Here is an 18,715-nt window from a genome sequence, read left to right on the forward strand (position 1 = left end):
GAATCACGTGTTCTCGCTGCTTCTATTTATTATTTCGTGCCTGTATAAAAGCTTTGTGACGGTCGGGGCTCAGTAGAGCAGTCCCAGTCCCTGCTGGTCCCTGCCGGTCCCTGCTGTGAGGTGATCCGGGTCTTCTGTTCGGCTGCACATGGAAACGTGGCGCGCGTCTCCAGGAGCGTCTCCACGAGCCGTGCGTCGCCGCAGAGGTATCGGACTGAAGTGTGAAAGATGAAGATGAAGATGGACCCCTCCTCGGTGGTCCTTTCTCTGGGCTTTGCGGTGATTTTCCTGCTCGGCGCCGCGGGGAACTGTCTGGTGCTGGCGGTTCTGTTCCGCAGCGGACAGATCGACACCAAAACCACCAACGTGTTCATCCTCAGCCTCGCGACGGCAGACCTGTGTTTCATAGTGTTCTGCGTGCCCTTCCAAGCCGCCATCTACACTCTGGATGAATGGCTGTTCGGCCCCGCGGTGTGTAAAGTCGTGCACTTCATCATCTTCCTCACCATGCACGCGAGCATCTTCACCCTGACGGCTGTTTCCCTGGACAGGTGCGTCCCGCGCGGCTCACCCCCCCCCCACCTCATGAGCTCCGTGACAGACACGTGTCCGGTCAAGCCCGAGCACGTTACACACAGTGTGGACGGAAAAGACTTGAATGTTAAGTAATATTGTATTGAAATGTTAACAGGAGATTAAAGTAACAATGATCCTTTAAAGGCTCAAAGCTTCAAACGTTTACTGTCTCCACGTTAAAGGCTTCACTGTGCTCATCACGAGGCTCGGTTTGTGTCCCCGTAGTCACATCAACACGCCCGGGGCAGGAGTTCAGGGGCAGATCAGTGAGATAGAGGCTTTCACACCCTGCATCCTGTTTTACATGAAGAAGAGCCGACCTAAACCCTTTCTCTTATCACCACAAACTGCAGCAACCTAATGTCCCCGCAATGATTAGTAGCTTTCAGTGAGGAACATCTGAATCATGTCACCCCTCTGCTCTTTCAGGTATTTAGCCATCTGCTACCCGCTGCGCTCCAGGGAGATGAGAACACCTAAGAACGCCCGCACCTCCATCTGCCTGGTGTGGATCTCGGCCTTGGTTTTCTCAGCACCGTATCTCAGCTACTACTCTCAGATGGACCTGAGCGGCACTGTGGTGTGTATTCCTGCCTGGGAGGCCAAGCCGCGCATGATAATGGACGTGTGCACCTTCATCTTCGGCTACCTCATCCCCGTCGTGGTGCTCGGCCTCACCTACGGTCGCACCATCCGCTACCTGTGGACCAGCGTGGATCCTGTGAAGGACGTGTCCGAGTCGAGGCGGGCCAAGCGCAAAGTCACCAAGATGATCCTCGTTGTCGCTGCTCTCTTCTGCCTCTGCTGGCTCCCCCATCACCTGGTCATCCTCTGCATGTGGTTCGGACGCTTCCCCCTCAACCACACCACCTACGTCCTCCGCATCCTGTCCCACCTGGTGGCTTACGCCAACTCCTGCCTCAACCCCATCGTCTACGCGCTCGTCTCCAAGCACTTCCGCAAAGGCTTCAGGAAGGTGTTCGGCTGCTCACTGAGGAGGAGGGAGGTCAACAAGGTGCACGTGGTCCAGGCGGTGAACACGGTCAGCAGCGTGGAGACGTCCAACTGAACTGAAACTGTCTTTAGATGACATCATGTCCCGACAAGTATTCATTTCACCAGAAACATCTGGACTGTGAGGCGCACCTGTCTGTCCGGGACGACAGGAGAGCTGCAGGGACCTCCACCGACATATTGACCGTCTCCATCAATACAGAAGAAAGCGATGAACGGAGGAACTGTGGCTCAGCGCAGACTGATCGATCATGGAATGAAACTACTTCCCAGAGCTGGTGACACTTTTAGCCGCAGCGTGGCTCCAGGGACAGTAGTGCTGCTTGATCTGTCGGTTGGTCCGCACTGAAATATCTCAACAACTGTTTAGTGGATTGCCGTGAAACTGGTTACAGACGTTCATGATGGAAAGAGGAAGAAGCCCTACTGACATTAGTGATCCCCTGACCTTTCCTCTGGTGCCACCAGGAGGTTCACATGTTTGTTTTTTGCTGCAGATATCCACGAGGATACTCCATGTGACACGTTTTAACTTATCTGTTATATATCTACATGTATTTGGTGCACACGTCCATGTTCCCCTCAGGATAGTCTTCAGGCCTCAGCTGCACTTTGTGCTAATTAGAAAACATTGCTAACACACTAAACTAAGATGGTAAACGTTATACCTTATTGCTTATTTGCTTATTAGTCCAACCTGAGGCCGATCCAGTTTTCTTGCACCAGACACTGAATCGCACATGTGGTCAGCATGTGGACGCCGCCGTGACGACACAACATAGCAAGGTGTACGTGATTCAACGAATACCCTGAAGCTGACTCATGGTTGGCCAGACTCTGGAGTACTTTTTCCTGGAAGTCACACGACCGCTGGCTTGAAAGGGGCAGACGGAGCTGCTTCATCATGAAGATCGTCTCAGAGCATTTGATGAAGCACGGCAGTAATTTATGTTCAGTGAAATAAAGGAGACAAAGGGATATTACCACTATTGTATTCAGCGAGCTGTGTGATAATGTTATTTATATAATATTACTAATTAAGTTAATTTATAAAAACAAAAACAAGCTTTATTAATAGATATAAAGTCAGGAAAACGTGTGGATCAGAGTAAAGTGAAATATGAATTAAATGAAATAAAATGTTTTTAAAACCGATAAAGGGCCTCCTTGCCTGGTGGGGGCCTCCTTGCCTGGTGGGGGTCGTCAGTGTGGACCAGCAGGTTTAATGGAATAAAGGAGCAGATGAGTCTTACATTAAGAGGGGCGGTGGTTCAGGATTTGGCTGGAAGCTGCCTTGAGGAGTCTGCGGAGATGTGGGTGGTGCTGGACTGACGCCAACCGTTGCCAGACAGATTTTCAATCACTAATTCAGCGTCTTGTGCCGATACCTCACCGAGCCTCCATGGTGCCTCTTGTGATCTCGTGTGACACCTCAGTGTCGACCTGTTGCTGTGATGTGAGGAGACGTGTTTTCCTGCAGAAAGCTGAACTAATATTGTCACCTTTAACTAAAGACTAACCAGTTTAACCTTCATACAGATGTAAAGAACGTGACGTAAATCAAAACATTATTAAGTAAAAAATAATAAACCACAGGTGTTTGTGGTATCGCCCGCACACACACCCCTTAAAAACATATTATTCATGTACTTTTACATTTCTTTCTAGTGTGTGTTGTTCCAGCGTATTTGTGTATATTGATTTAGGTCATGTTGGTATTTATTATTGTTGATAAGTCTGTATGTATTTAAGCCTTTGGTCTATCTACCTTTATCATGCGATTACACAACGTCTTATGAAACCCACCTACTTTGTTCTGATTGTTGTAAATGAATAAATTACTGTTGACTGATAATCCAGCTGTTTTAATAGGTGACCCATTTCCTGACAAACGATCTGTGTTGATTCTAATTAAATCCTTTTACTGACATGAATTATTTATTTTTCTTCTTTTATTTATTAAGTACTTCATTTGAAAGAGCAGAAAATCACATAACTTGACTCTGTTGTGTAACGTTTTCTAACAGGCCTTTATTACATGTTGAATACGTACTATTAGAGACTTTTTACGGTATTCTAGTTCAAGGCTCTTAACACAGTAAAACTCAAATTTATACTTCAGTAAATGTACTTAGTTACATTCCTCCTCTTTCACAAACACTAGTCATGTGATCCTAAATATCGAGATATGAGGAGCTTTCAAATGAAACCCTTGAACGCTCTTCAGGATGCACAAGAGCTGGATGCTCCCGGCCAACGCTCTTGTGTTTGTGTGTGGCAACACATTTAAATCAAACTGGAAAAAATGATGAATGTGCGGAGACTCGACGTTCAGCTCTGCCTCTTATTCTTCATGTCAGTGAATCAGTCAGACTGTCTGCTCAGAACAAATCACCAGCCGGACTAATTCAGAGTTCCCTTTATTAGTCTGAAATGCAAAGCTGGAACGGCTAAATTACATAAATACATCATGTTCATATCTTTGTACAAAACATTCATCAGACACAGCGGGGGGGGGGGGGGGGGGCAGTAGTGCGAGGAGAGGCCGGGGGTCGTGTTGTGTTCAGGGTGTCGTGGGGAGCGTGGGGAACATGAGCCGGGTGTTGATCAGGCGGACGTGTCGAACAGCCTCTCGATCATCTCCTCCACTTCCTCCGCTCGATACTTGTGATACTTCTCAGGGTTCTTGGTGAAGGAGATGTTGGCACATCTAGATGAGGGACGAGAGGAGAGCGAGAGTCAGCGAGTCCTCATCACATAGTGGCCTCTCAGATTTATCTTTATCGACCCTTTGTGGGGGTCCCGGCCCCCAGGTTGGGAACCACTGCACTATGTGACTTAATGGACTGTACACAGTTCGCAGTTGTAGGATGTAAACGCAACAAACTGCAATTTAAACACATTTTGACGGTCTGATTGTGTTACCGTGGTTACCAAATGATTTGCATATGCATGTTTTAAACAGATGGATTATAAGATCAGCAGCAGGTGGATTTATTAGTAGTTTAACTCTTGAAATCAGTCGTAATCACATCACAGACAGCAGAATTAACGAAACCTAAAGTATTTGTGTGAGGTGTACAGCGCGGGGGGGGGGGGGGATCGTGGTGCGGCCCTGTGTTAAACAGCTGCACTGATTCAAAGAGAAGCGTACCGAACGTAATAAACATCATCTCAAAGGTAATCACATCCACCAGGGATATTTCTGAACTCCTCTGGACGATGTCTCACCTCTGCAGGAAGGCCCTGTAGGCATCGGACACCACTTTCTTCTGAGACTGGCGGATGAAGTCTCGCTGCTCTTTGTCTGGGATGGCCCAACCCTTCTGGATCTTACACAACTCCTCCAAGCCGTCGTTAAAACCCTGAGAGGCCGCGGGAGCAGAAGAAGAGGTCAGACGCTTTGTTCTGTCGTGTTCATGAGTGCATGTTTAGAGATATTCGAACTCGGACCTCACCTTGAATTTGTCTTTAATCACTTGTCGCTCTTTATCTTTCAGCTGGAGGAAGGCACAGACACATCACGACAAAAGGCCGCATGATTCATAATCAACACATGACGATCCAGAAACTAAAACACTCTCTATGGAGTTTATACAGGATGAGACCTTAAGATTACTGAAATATATTTCTATATTTGACCAGGTCAGTACGAACCATCGAAGCTATACTTTGTGTATACACATCAATGTAAAAAGGTGTTATCAGTGGCCAGTGCTGGTCTGGGATCGACCTGTAGGAGACACTCCGTCCTCACTGGGCCTCTGCTAAACTGGCACACTATCAACTTCTCTTCAGTGCCAAAAATCAGACCGGCATGTGAAAGTTGACACTTCTGTAACAAAGTTGGTGAATCGTTTGCTTTTCTTTTAGCGAAAAGATAATAAAATTCTGACCTTGGTGCCGGGTTGGAAGACGGGCATGTTCCTGTCCGTCAGGTGCTCGGTGACTTTCACCCAGCTGCAACACATGTTACATAAAATCAGCTCAAAATGAGATGCGACAGGCATGACGGGACGTTTGAGTTCATCCCTAACACGTTTACCTGCTCTTGTACATCTGGATCTGCTGCTCGATCAGCTCTCTGTATGAACTCTCAGCTTTCTTCTGAGTCACAGTCACCAGCTGGATCAACTCAGACCTGCAGACATTCACAGGAGACACTCGGTCCTTTGACAGGTTTATGTGCAGGACACATTCACTCACTTACAGGACTGTAATGTACAGTATGTTGTAGCACATATATCACGTCCACTTACTGCAAAACATGCTGCGGCTTTTCAGAAATCTGAATGCGTTTTCTTTGACCTTCCATTGGCTTCCATGTATTTCTGCAGAGTTTAAAACTCTTGAGCTGTTTAATTCATCACAGTGAACAAAAAGCACACAAGACTGTTGATGTTCACTGTGATCGGCACGAGTCCAGCAGCTTTCAGACGTCTGCTGATAGATTTTCATGATGTAAAGAAATGAATAGAAACCAACGGAGGCCTGGAAACAACATCCACTCTGACAGATGTGGTCTGTCTTTATGTTTTATTAATTAAAAGATTTTAACTTCTGTCATTACACTTCCATCATTAACACACGCTGATATTTCATCTCTCGTTGGTGTGTTTATGCTCCAACATGAAGAAATAAAGCTGCAAATACTGAAATGAAGATAACATCTAGATTCTGTAGCAATTCTGAAGTATTCAAGAACTTAACTGGCACATTGTCAACTACTTATTTTAGACTCAACTGTGGATTTGTTGTCTTTATAACAGCAGAAGTGACTCATTCAACAGTTCATTGTCAGTAAAATATCTTTAAGATTCAGATTAGCAAGTTCAATGTCGGCTTGTGGGACTATTTTTCATATTAATCGTCTAATCAAGGTGACGTTTTGTCCAAAAGACAATTTGTAGTTCTTTAGCTAAAACCTGCAGAAAGGTTAATTAGCTAAACTGCTGTTACAGTTTTGTGTGATCGATGTCAGGACGTGAAGCTCGCGGATGGAAAAGAGGAAAAGAAGAAGGATGCTCACTTCTCCAGCGACTTCAGGATGTAGTTGTAGTTGTTGTGCAGGAAAATGGCACTCAGAGCTGAATCCTCGTACACTTTGGATTTGCTGAGCAGGTTCAGCTGCAGGTTCCCCAAAACTTTACCTGAGAGGACGAAGTCATCCGTCAGTCTCCAAAACAAAACATGTCACCTTAAAGAGGCGCCGGCTTCTTCTGCACTTACATATATACGTGCTGAGCAGCCTTTTGTTGAACTCGGAGGTGTAGCTGCTCGCTGATGAGCTCGTCTCTGGAAGAAACACAGGAGGCGTTAGCATGAACAGCATCTGCTCTAAATGCACTCAATATCCCACAATTCCTTATTTATTATTATGAGTTTTACGGCTTCATTTAATAATCTTATAAACACTTCTGTCATTTTCTCTTTAGATCAACACTCAAATGCCTCTTAGGACAATAAGCACTCAGGTTGCCATGGTAACATCTCAACGTACTTTCTCTCAACATGCACTTCAGCACATCATCATCATCATCATCATCATGAAACAGACTCCTCTCATTCTAATATCAAGAAACAGAATGAAAACTCATCAGCAGTGGTGGAAAGTAACTAAGTACATTTACTCAAGTACAAATTTGAGGTACTTGAGTATTTCCATTTTATGCTACTTCGTAGTTTTACTCCACTACATTTATCTGACAGCTTTAGTTACTCTTCAGATCATAAATAAATAAAAACTTTGAATGGAGCCATTTAACTTTTGACTCTTTAAGTACAATTTGCTGCTAATAAACTGTGTTTTTACTTCCTTGTACTTTCTACACTGCGGGTACTTCTTCCACCACTGTTCATTAGGGGCCTACACACGGTCTTTTGCTTACCTCGGGGGTCTAAAGGTATATTGTAAGTGTCCCCCAGTACTAAAAGGGCCGAGGCAAGGCAGAAGAGAAGAGAAGAGAAAGAGGCACAAGTGCAAAAAGGTTAGAAAAGATCTGTTAGTGCAGAGTGAGCAAACAGTCATCAGCCAGGCAGCGGGGGGGGGTCGAGGGTTCGGAAAGAGGGAAAGCAAAGCCGCAATCAACGGGGGACAGGAGGGAGCCAGAGACCTTCAAATACTGATCTGAGATTAAAACTATAACAAATCCAATTCAACCTTAACGAATGAATCTTTTCTAAATAATTACTGTGACGCACAGCTCCTGAATCTGAACACATGCCGGACTAAAAGAAGCGGCGCGAGGCGAGAAGGAGGAGAGGCGGAGAGGGCGGAGAGGGTGGAGAGGGCGGAGGAAGTCCCAGATACAGAGCGAGTGAGGGGAGGAACCAGGAAACCTGTGACAGTGTGACCATCTGTCCACCTCACACATGAGCACCACAGATCTTCTAATGTGGACCGTCTGGATTCATGATGCACAAACACAGTGACATGTTTTCTCTCTTCAGCACTTTAGATATGAAACGACAGCATGAGGAGGAGCTCAAAGCTGTATTAAATTCATGGGGGGGTTTTATCTAAACATGACATAATGTATTATCTATCACCTTATGGACCTTATGCATTTCAGCAACAAGGAAGTGCTCCATCTCCATTATTTTGTCTTGATTAATTGATTAATTGACAAAATAATCGTTAGTATTAGTTGATTTCTGGGAGATAATAAAATAGAAAAACGAAAATATGGGACCTGTGAAATAAAGTGTTATAAAAAGGGTTTACGAGTCCGGCGCTGTTCACCCAATGTGGTTGAGAACATCCTTAAATCAAAGCTGACCGTCTCTAATGTGTTGGAGAAGAAGAATGAACCATATCACTGTCCAGAGTAATAAGAGTCATGTAACTGTACATCACAGACGTCTGACAAGGACCACAGCTGATATTTAAGGAAACAGCGTCTCAGCAGGCTTGCAGGGCAGCAGGAGGTCTGAGATAACGAGGGCCAACAGGTCGCGCTGGTGCGGCTGTACCTTGTGAGGCCAGCATGGCTCCAGCTGTCTCGTGGAAGTCCAGCAGCTGCTGCAGGAACAGGATGGCCTGCAGGAGCGAGAGGTCAAGGTAAGCATCACCTCGGCTTATTCATTAAACAGAGACGCTCGGCTCGGCGCTGTTAGCCGTTCCCATAGAGACCACCTGGATCCCCAGAGACGGACAAACAGCAAAGTCCTTGTGGAAAGGTGTTGAGTTTGAAGTGCAGAGTGAGCAAATAAATCCAGAGCTGTTATGCAACAACATGGAAGTGAGAGAGCGTTAGCTTACATTGCTGGTCAGTTCGTGGACTGTTCCATCTTTGGGCATGTTGTACTCTTTATCAGGGTCATTCTGTGGTTAGACAAGAGAGAAGTCAGCACGTAACGACTGACTGAATGAGCAGTGATTGGTGCCAGAGAGTAAATGTGAGCGTCTTGCCTTGATGCTATCTGCAAACTCCTCCAGAGCTTTGGCTCCAATGGTTTCCATGGAGGTGATGAGTGTAGGCAGCTTGTTCTTGGTGCTTGCTGCTGTTCCCTGTAAACAGAGTCAAATACATTTAGCTCAACAAGTTGAATAAAAGATTGTTTGTGCAGCATGTTCTCTTACTCCTACAGAAGATAAAGCTCTGCAAACAATGAGACTAAACTGGTGAAGACCTGCAGTGTCGAGTCAAACTCAGACTTGTTCAGCTTCAGGTGTCTGAGGATGGGGAAGATGGTGAGGACGGCTGAGTAGTCATGACGCATTATGGCTCTGCGAGCTGCCGACACGATGTTGTCTCCCTCCAGCATCAGGTTGTCCAGCGCCTCCTGTGGACAGACGAGGAAACAGGAAGCAGATTAAACTCTTGTGTTCAAGCCTCACGACGATCTGCCTGCACCTCAAATTAAAATTCATTTCTCTGTTTGACCTGAATGAGGGAGTCAAAGGTCTTCTTCTGGTGGTGCTCGGGGATGATTTCTGCCAGGAGGGCGTACTCGCTCTGGGCCAGCTTGACGAAGGCACTGATACAGTGGATGTAGGAGTCGATCTCGATGTCCAGAACATCATCCTTTCCTGAGAGGCACACCAGGAAAGATCCAGTCAGCCAGTAAACAAAAGGATTGTTAAATAACACATGGGCTCTGGTGCAGCGGCTGGCAGCTAAAAGCAGTTACTGAGTGTGTGTGTGTGTGTGAGTGTGTGTGTGTGTGTGTGTGTTCAGACGAAGGTGTTTATTCTTGTCTGGTAAAATGAGACGTGTTGAAGTAGGTGAGACTTTTGTGTCTATCGGCCTGTCTTGTTGGTAATGTTCCTTCTCTCCCCCGTGTTCCCGTCACTCACCTGCGGCGGCCCCGTGCTTCTCGGTCAGGGCGTCAGACAGGTGTTTGACCCGCAAGTCATGATCGTAACCTGGTGGGTGGGGTGGGGCAGCAGGGACACAGGCCTAGTCAAACCACCGGGGTCGTGACTAGGCCAGAGGAGGGGGGCAAACCTGAACCTGGAACATCTGTACCGACCACCACCAAGCACCCAGCAGGGGGGAGGAAGCAGGGGACACCCACTGAAGTCACGTGGTGTGTTTTGTGTGTGTGTGTGTGACTCTTCAGTCAGTGTGTGTTTCGACTACATGAGAGAAACCAGCTTCAAGAAAAACGTCACAACAGCTTTTGCTTCACTGCAGCTCTTAAAGGTCATTTCATCCGTTCACACTTCAACACTTAAATATTTCAGATTGTGGTGAACACATTTCCTGCAACCTGCCTCGTCAACTTCTTCTTTCCTACGTTTCCCAGAATGCCTTTCAGTAACCCCACAGGATAAATAAATACATTTAAAAGGCGCCCTGTGGAGTTTCCTTGTAAATAAAGTTGTGTTTACGTTCAGTGTGAATCCTTGAGGTCAAACAAACATGTATGTGTATGTGTGTATATATATATATATATATATATAATATTATATATAATCTGTTATATTCAACATCTGCATGATCTTAAAGCTGTTGTGACTGTAGTGAGGAGGTTCATGTGTGCCTGTTGCTCAGAATGAGAAACAACATGGAGGCACAGCATCAGTATCAGCGAGGGGGGAGAAACAGACACCGAAGAGAAGACCGAGGTGCGTTACCTTCCAAAGGAGTGAGGTTAGAGCCCCCCTTTTTCCCATCCAGCCCATGCTGTGAGTACTGTTTCAGAAGGTTCTGAGCCTTGCGAATGGTCCCTGGTCCCATAAACACAGAGACAGAGTCCAGAGGAGGGGGGGGCAGCGAGGTCCAGACAGCCAAGAAACAGAAGAAGGAAGAGGAAGAAGAAGAAGAAGAAGGGAGAGCTACGAAGTGAGTGATGAAACACAGACACCACCACCGAGACAGGCAGCAGAGGTTTGTATGTGGCGGGGGGGGGACCACAGCCTAGCACCACAGCTACACAACAGGGGGACCAGGTGAGAGACAGAGCAACTAGACCAGCTACGTCATGAAAACACACCAGGACACACAGAACTCGGGTCATGTAAGAGCAGAATAAACAGGTTAGGTCAGTTGTAAACACAAGACAGCCAAAACAATGAACACAAACAGTCAAATCCAGCATTAATATTACTAATATTACCACAACAGTTTGTTACATGGTTTAGACTCTACAGTACATTCATAATCTCAGGATTAAAACACAGTATCTTAGTTTGATTAGTCAGTTAGTAAGCATGTAGCACACTTGAAGTTTATCGCTGCTGTCGCGGCCGGCGTTTTATACACAAGCAGCAAACACAAAGCAACTTTATAGATTTTCACTCTCTTTTCACCTCTTACACACAGTCATGTGATCTGTCATTAATTAATAGAAGAATAATGTATTGATTAGTGGAGCTTTATCTATGAGAGCAGCTCCATCTGTCCTTTCTCTTCATGTTGTTAGGACACTTCAGCTGCGAGCACATGTTGACGGAGCTCATTCAAATTCAAGCAGCGCCGTCAACGAAAGGATCAACGACATTTTAAAAAGGCCCGTTTCTTAATTTAATGGCTACAAGCTCCTCTGAACAACACAACACACGCTTCTGCTACACTCCTGTCAACGCACACACATCCACAACTAATTCACACAAACAGTGAAAACTGCGCAGCCTCTAGTTTCATGGTGGCGAAGTGCAGCAGACTCAGTGACGGCAGGGTTCCTGCTGTGTTCCTGTTTTAATACAGTAAGGACACACAGGCAGCTGTTAAAGCTGCAGGTTACTAAAGGTGCACACAGTTTATTATTTGGAATGAGCAAAGAATTGGAATTGGATAAATAAGCAAACTAATAAGAAACAAAACACTAATTCAACACTAAATCAGGATAATACCGAGATCCTGATCATGTTTGATTTCCACGTCTTTAAACGTCTTTTCTGAGTGTTCCAGCTCAATAAAATGAACAGTGAATCATCCTACTTGACAAAACAATCTCACCACAAGGTCCTTTTAGTCGCGATTCTGGAGCTTTCTATTACAAAAACAATCTGATTTGTTGATAGATCTCAGTGACGAAGTGAAACTTTACAGATCTCAAATGAAGTTCTGATAAACTGAGTGATGATATAATTCGGCTGGCAAAGGGAGCACCCACACGGCTCATTAGTTTGAATTAATTCCACCTTTTCAGTTGTTCTTTGGACCACGGCTGCAGTTTCCAGCAGGACGTTCCACAGTGAAACTAAAGGCCCACATCTACACTGAAGCGACGCTGCCGTCTGCACTCTCCTGCTTCTCACTGCTTCTACAAACGCATGCTGTCACTTATTTGCCATGAAATGTGGCGTCTGACGGACAGAAGCAAGCACGAGGCACACACTAAAGCTTTCAGGTTACCTGGGATGTAGACTGTCATCACAACACAGGGTTTATGAAAGAGGAAAGGATGAAGGATTAGTTAGCGCTGACTGTAAATCACAGGGGACACAGTGTGGGGTGGAAGTGCTCTACAGTTCGGTCAGTAGGATCATTAGAGAGATCGTGGAGGATGCTTGAAACAGAATAATGTGGGCGGATGGAAATCTAATCAAACAGACTCAATGTGGTGAAGATGTGGATTTCTATGTTCTGGTGCTGCTATGATTCAATAATGAACATTATGCAGAATCATGCTTCTTTGTTAGCATAATCTATGAAAGGGGGCTTGAATACTGGAGTGTGATTACAGACTGAAGTGGACTGATAATGGATTTGTTGCTAACCTGGTCTCTTGGGGGCCTTTTTGGTGGGCGTGTCCTTGCGTTTGGTTTGGACGGCGGGCGAGTAGAGGATCCCAGAGGAGGCGCTGTTCTTGCGAAAGTGATCCTTCAGGCCTTTGATGGAGCGATCCAGCTGGTTGGACCTGATCTGGAAGTAGACGTTCATGAAATCTGCAGCAGAGAGAGGAGGAGAGTCACAACGGCACTGGTTAAAGGGTACTATACCACCAGCCTCATGGCTCAGCTCCAACTGAAGACGGTTTCATTCGCACCACTGCCTCTGTCCGGCTGTAATGAGACACCGTGGACCTGAACTGAAGTAGCCTGTTAGAATAGGTGCATGTGGAACCTGTAAGACGGATGCAGCGCTGACAGAGCTGGGAGTTTATAGTAGGTGCAGCATTAATGTCAAGCTAGACTGATGAAGGCATCACATCTCCACAGTGAAATTACAGAACAGATATTTTCTCTTCTGATTTGACCACCAGAACAATCTGAGTCTGTCTCTGTGTGAGATCTGCGATACAGGAAAGCTAAAGGAGGAGCGGCCGATGTGAGACAGGATGTGAGAGATAATCACAACTAACTATCAAAATAAAGCCGTACCCTGGTTGCGTCCGTACTCCACCAGCCAGCCGGCGATACAGATGATGTCTTGGAGCACGGCTTCGGGCAGGTGTTCGAGCACCACGTCCTCCTGGACCTCCAGCTCGTCATCGACACTGATGGCGTCCAGGATGAGGATGGGGGGGACGGGTTTACTGTAGCGGGTCAGGAGGCTGCGGAACTCAGCCTCCAGCAGCTCTTTGCCCTTCTCAAAGCGCGCTTTCTGCAGACAGTTTTATTTTTTCAGAGAACTTGTTATTCTTGAAATATCTCAAGGTTCAGTTTGACCAAATGCTCAGCCAATAAACTGGGTGTTTGCGATGGATAATTGTGCAAATTATTTCATTTACACAAAGTTTTGCATCCAGCACCTTCTTGACGTGCGGTAATGTCTGTTGTCTGTACACACAACAGCAAGTTTTATAGTGGGATTATGTGCCAGACCATTTCCTGGCCGGTGATAGTGATTATCTGTACTGCTAACAGATGCTCATTACAGCTTCGTATTTGGCGTACAGACATGAGAGTGGTATCAATCGTATCATCTAACACTCTGCAAGACAAGTTAGTCAAGCCATTCCTTTAAGAAAGTACATAAACACAAAGATGAAGATGAATACTGTACCACTGTGTTGAGTTCGGGGCTGTCGGGGTTGTTGTCTTGAAAGTATTCCACAGCTTTCTGAATCTTTGCAATACAAGCAAGATACTCATCCAGTCTGCCTGTGGGCCTGAAACACAAAGAGTTACGACACGTCTAACGTTTTCTACACAAACTCCTTCAACACCAACAAAGACCAAAGTCTCACCCCTCTCTGATGATCCTGTCGGTGTCTTTGGCCACGTGGTAGTAACTGATGACGTGGTCCATGCAGGACAGAGTCTTGTCCACGTTCTCCTGCAGACGCTGCAGATTCTCTGTCTGTTTGTGGACCGGGATGATGGAGTTCTCCAGCTGCATCAGGCGACTCTCGAACGAAGACAGGATGGAGACCTTTTCAGGACGAGAATGAGAACGACATCAGCACATCTGCTGCAATAACAGCCCCCGGCTCAATAAAGCATTTCTGATTCTGATTCCACTAATAATAATAAGAAGAAGAAGAAGAAGAAGAAGAAGAAGAAGAAGAAGAAGAAGAAGAAAGACATGGTAAGAAGATGTTGTTTGCATACTGGGAATGCTAACATGACCAGTAGACCCTCTGTATTTTGGGGTGAGGTTTGGTGGGTGTTCAGATGGCAGCTAGATCAATGATTACAATATTGTAGTCAACAGTTCACATCAGACAAGGTCTAGTTTGAACATCTCTACGTGTAGCCTCGTTACACCTGGACATGTAGACTCTAAAGACAGAAAAAGTCGTCTATGGCTTCATGATTTCTGTGTGTGTGTGTGTGTTTTCATCATCACACCATGCCCTTGGTCAGCTGATCACTCTTCTCCAGGTTTTCTCGGATGAATGACAGCGTCTCTTGCTCCTGAAACATCACACAGAGACGCAATGACTCACTTCTCTCGCGCTGTCAGTGGGAAGTGACATCTTGTTTGTCAGTAAACATCAATTTAAACAGCAAGTTAAGCTAGCTTGATGAATATTTCACTAAGAGGCTGGTTTGTGATGCTTCCTTCCTCTCCAGCCATGTCTGACCTGCTTCAGCTTCTCCTCGATCTCCCGCTTCCTGGCGGACGCATCCTCGGTAGGAATCATCCTGGAGGTGATTCCCGTCAAAGGACGGTCTCCGGTGAATTAATACAGATCAACACACCGATTTAGATCATAAAAACGGCAACAACGACGGCCCAGGGATACTATTGTGGATAGCTAGAAGCAACGATGTCAAGCTAGCCAGGTTAGCGGTTACAAGACAGTTTTCCGGTTAGAGTTTCAAAGTAAAACGCCGTGCTGTCGCGTTTGGTGTTGGTTATTAGCAACAACACTGAAAACAACGACCAGAAAGTGGGAACTAATTACCCACCACTTCCAGTTTCTTCCTTCAAGACTTATTTTTAATCAACGTATGACATGTGTCAAATTCCATCTAATTTTCGAACTCAATCTACGTTATCAAAATCTCCATTTTGTCCCCCAGTCACATGCAGTTACCTCATACGTATTAATCATCAATAGATTCATATATTCACGTATTTTATAAATGTAAGTCATATGTGCTTTGGTGGGTTACGTTTATCTCCAAATGTACCTTTTAATACACGCGTAATTAATACATTTTCAGTGTGCAAAATTAATCGGCTTTATTTTGACAGTAACATTTTCCATGTTCCGGTATGTGACATCATCAAGGCGAGGCTTCTCTTCCGGGTCCGTCCGGTGAGCCTGGGAGTGTTTTTGGACATTCACGGCTGATGTAGTCTCGTTTTTATACTTTAATTATTAATGACTGAATGGTGACGCTAATACTTACTTAAGTTAATTTGTGTTAAATACTGTGTTGATACCTAGAAGACAACTGATAGCAGGTTACATGCAGTGACCGAAACGAACCGCCGGGAGGCGCTGCAGTCTACTGAAGGACCAAAACGTACAGAGCCGAAGTGTTCAATATTAAATCAATTAAAACATTAAAACATTAAAACACATCAGGTAAATTATCACACGAGTAAACACTGATAACATATAAACATTTTTACACTCAGCTTAATATTATGAAATGTTTGTTTGGCCATCTTATTTTCACAATAGGCTAACATGGTTTATTGCAGGTAATTTTAGTTTTTTTTCCCCCTTTTGTGGCTGCTCAATCAGACCAAAGCAACAGCCAATCACAGAACAGTCTCTGACCCGTTCGTCTTGATTGACAGACAAACATTTTTAAAAACACTTAACGAATAAAGAAGAAAACTAATCAGAAGTTTTACAGTGAATTACAACTATTGCATAAATAAAAACAACCACACTGTTCGGAAAAATGTTACAAATGTATTAGCACAAAAGAAGATTTTCCACATAGTTTCTTTACATACATATTTACAAATCTCCTGGAATACTTTACACTGTTACTTTACAACCTCGTCCATTACACAAACAAAAATGTTTGTACAACACCGCTCAGAAACTACGTTTTAATTTTATAAAGATTAAAGTTAGGAGGCAATGAAAACACAAACTAAATAAAACACCTCAGGGAGCTGTGAGACCACAAACACAGCACACTACAGTCCGTTTAATATTTCAAGCTCTTGCACCATTTTCTCACTCATGCAATTATACTTTAATATTAGTTACCATTAGTCTGTGAGGGTTTACTGCCGAGCTTCAGTTACTGAAGACAGCTACCAGACCTCAGACCTCTCTGTGGAAAACAAAACTCTCTCTACTGGGACTGACTGAGTCACACATCACATTAAAAAGAAAAAAACAAAAACTGTTATTTGTTGCAAAAAGACGTCTTTCTATGTATCCACTTGCTAAAAGAATATATATAATAGCATTAAGAATAATGCAAACATGTTAAAATCGCAGAGTGACCTCTACGATTCCTCCTCTTTAGACAGCGCCTGGGGACGAAGAACATGACACTCATGAGCATTTGTGAAAGAACAAATAATTTGACAATTCAGAGCATTTTACTCAAAATTCAAGTCACCTGTTTGAGGAACTGTCGTCCAAAATAATTCGTAGCCATGTTCTTTAAGCTGGTCTTGCCTCCCACTTTACACCGCACATAACCGTAGAGGTTGGCCCCTTGCAACACCACACCCATGATCACTACAGGCTGAGAGGAGGAGGAGGAGGAGCAGAGTTTGAGTGTGAGAGAGTTTTATGATTTGACAGCAATGGGACACAGTTAACAGATAAGGCTGGTGATGTTCTATATTTCTCTTATTATCAATAAATCTCGTGAAATAATTGTGTAATTTCCCCCCCAGGGATCAATAAAGTATTTCTGATTCTGAAAAGACCAAAACCAACAATAAATGTATCTACTAACAAGTAACACACTCTAGTTTATTTTGAGTCAATCCCACACACACCGTTCTGCTGCCCCAAACTCTCACTAGAGCACCAAATGTGGATTAATCCGCTGCTGAAAATAGTCCCTAATAAAAGCACTATTTCCTCCTGTTTGATAAATTACTTTGTAAAGATGACCTTTTTTTAAAGATGTACATTTCCAGTAGGAATTCAATGGAACACAATGATGGTTCTGGTGTTTTTACAGGGTTTGTTGACAAAAAGAAAATAAAAAAATGATGCCAGTTTTATCCTTTACAGCTGAGGACTTACCACCCATTTAATCTTGAAGGAAAAGAGGGTGCTGAAAGCAAAGATGACCCAGAGGACCGGGCAAACAATCAGTCCGAGCCAGAAGATTCGGGACTCAGAATCCGACCCTTGTTGCTTCCCAGTACCCTGAAGAAAACAGGATATTCTCACAGTTAGGACATCTGCAAATACCATAAGGCCTGCTGACAGTAAACAAGTGCATTCATCAACCCCATACAGTACAAGAGGTCAGGATCATGTGAGGTTAAAGACCCATGTGTGGGACAGAACAATTACTGTGACACCAAAGCACACAAACAACGTGGAACAAGCTAAAGAGCATCTTACCTTCCTGGACTCAAACACCCATTGGCTGCGTCCATCATCATCCACCTGGTTCCACCATCTTAGACCAACCATCAATCTCCCAGTGATGTTCTGTAAATACACATTATATTCCTTACTTTAAATTAACATCAGCATGGTAACAACAATTCCTGTTGTTGACTAGAGAAAATGTATCTTGTAAAAGAAGTAAAAGACAAACCTTTACTGCCCAGAAGTCACATGACAGCAGAAGGATTATTGTAACCATGCAGGCGATGAAACTTCTACTGAAAATCTCACAGAGCAGGTACACGAGGATGGCAGTAACTCTGAAGAAGAGGTGGAAGAAGGAGGCCACTGGATGCCTGGTAACAGATTTGTAACATGTTTAATGGAGTGTTGAGCAGGTTTTATCTACATGGCAGAATAATTAATACTGTAGTACAGGGCTGCAACTAATGCGGATTACTTTCTTGATTAAATTGATTGGAAACTAGTGGAAAATGCCCATAATAATTTCCCAATACAAAACCCAAATGTATTCAGTTTACTATCACATGACAAAGAAAAGTATCAGATCATCACGTTTGAGAAGCTAGAAGAAGTAATTTGGCATTTTTGCTTGAACTACTAAAACAATAATCGATTATCAAAATAGTTGTGTTGCAGCTCTACTGTGGTCAGCAAGTACTGAGAGACAGTTAAAGTAATCAGTCCTGTCAACTTACTTAATATTAGTCTTCTTTGACCTTTTCCCTGCATCCTCCTCCGCATCAAACAGAGACACGTCTTCATCATT

At 44.4% G+C, this 18,715-nt stretch overlaps 3 protein-coding genes across 14 annotated transcripts; 1 reads left to right on the top strand and 2 right to left on the bottom strand.

Annotated features, from left to right (window-relative positions):
* Positions 1 to 240: 240 nt before the first annotated feature.
* LOC139303562 (galanin receptor 2a) lies at positions 241 to 1,645 on the top strand. The gene is made up of 2 exons (XM_070927413.1): positions 241 to 551; positions 1,006 to 1,645. The coding sequence occupies exons 1-2, from the start codon at positions 241 to 243 to the stop codon at positions 1,643 to 1,645; spliced, it is 951 nt and encodes a 316-aa protein (XP_070783514.1).
* Positions 1,646 to 3,994: 2,349 nt separating this feature from the next.
* Positions 3,995 to 15,198, bottom strand: exoc7 (exocyst complex component 7). Of its 12 annotated transcripts, XM_070926652.1 has the most exons (22): positions 15,013 to 15,198; positions 14,777 to 14,842; positions 14,173 to 14,357; positions 13,989 to 14,094; positions 13,364 to 13,586; positions 12,761 to 12,928; positions 12,396 to 12,407; positions 10,673 to 10,765; positions 9,890 to 9,958; positions 9,477 to 9,622; positions 9,223 to 9,375; positions 9,002 to 9,100; positions 8,852 to 8,914; positions 8,563 to 8,629; positions 7,479 to 7,517; positions 6,820 to 6,885; positions 6,620 to 6,740; positions 5,636 to 5,731; positions 5,487 to 5,550; positions 5,049 to 5,090; positions 4,822 to 4,955; positions 3,995 to 4,300 (listed from the first exon to the last, which is right to left on the bottom strand). In XM_070926652.1, the coding sequence occupies exons 1-22, from the start codon at positions 15,070 to 15,072 to the stop codon at positions 4,198 to 4,200; spliced, it is 2,175 nt and encodes a 724-aa protein (XP_070782753.1). In that variant the 5' UTR covers positions 15,073 to 15,198; the 3' UTR covers positions 3,995 to 4,197. The 12 variants fall into 12 exon arrangements, with proteins under 12 accessions (XP_070782753.1, XP_070782755.1, XP_070782758.1 ...); XM_070926654.1 differs by lacking the exon at positions 12,396 to 12,407; XM_070926657.1 differs by lacking the exon at positions 9,890 to 9,958.
* A 1,123-nt stretch (positions 15,199 to 16,321) lies between these two features.
* On the bottom strand, positions 16,322 to 18,715 carry tvp23b (trans-golgi network vesicle protein 23 homolog B (S. cerevisiae)). Its single transcript, XM_070926977.1, has 6 exons — positions 18,645 to 18,715; positions 18,137 to 18,281; positions 17,938 to 18,027; positions 17,611 to 17,736; positions 16,970 to 17,098; positions 16,322 to 16,880 (listed from the first exon to the last, which is right to left on the bottom strand). Exons 2-6 carry the CDS (start codon positions 18,182 to 18,184, stop codon positions 16,854 to 16,856), a joined length of 420 nt encoding a protein of 139 aa, XP_070783078.1. The 5' UTR covers positions 18,185 to 18,281; positions 18,645 to 18,715; the 3' UTR covers positions 16,322 to 16,853.

This window comes from Enoplosus armatus, chromosome 20 (assembly GCF_043641665.1).
Source record: "Enoplosus armatus isolate fEnoArm2 chromosome 20, fEnoArm2.hap1, whole genome shotgun sequence".
Classification (NCBI taxonomy): Eukaryota; Metazoa; Chordata; class Actinopteri; order Centrarchiformes; family Enoplosidae; genus Enoplosus; species Enoplosus armatus.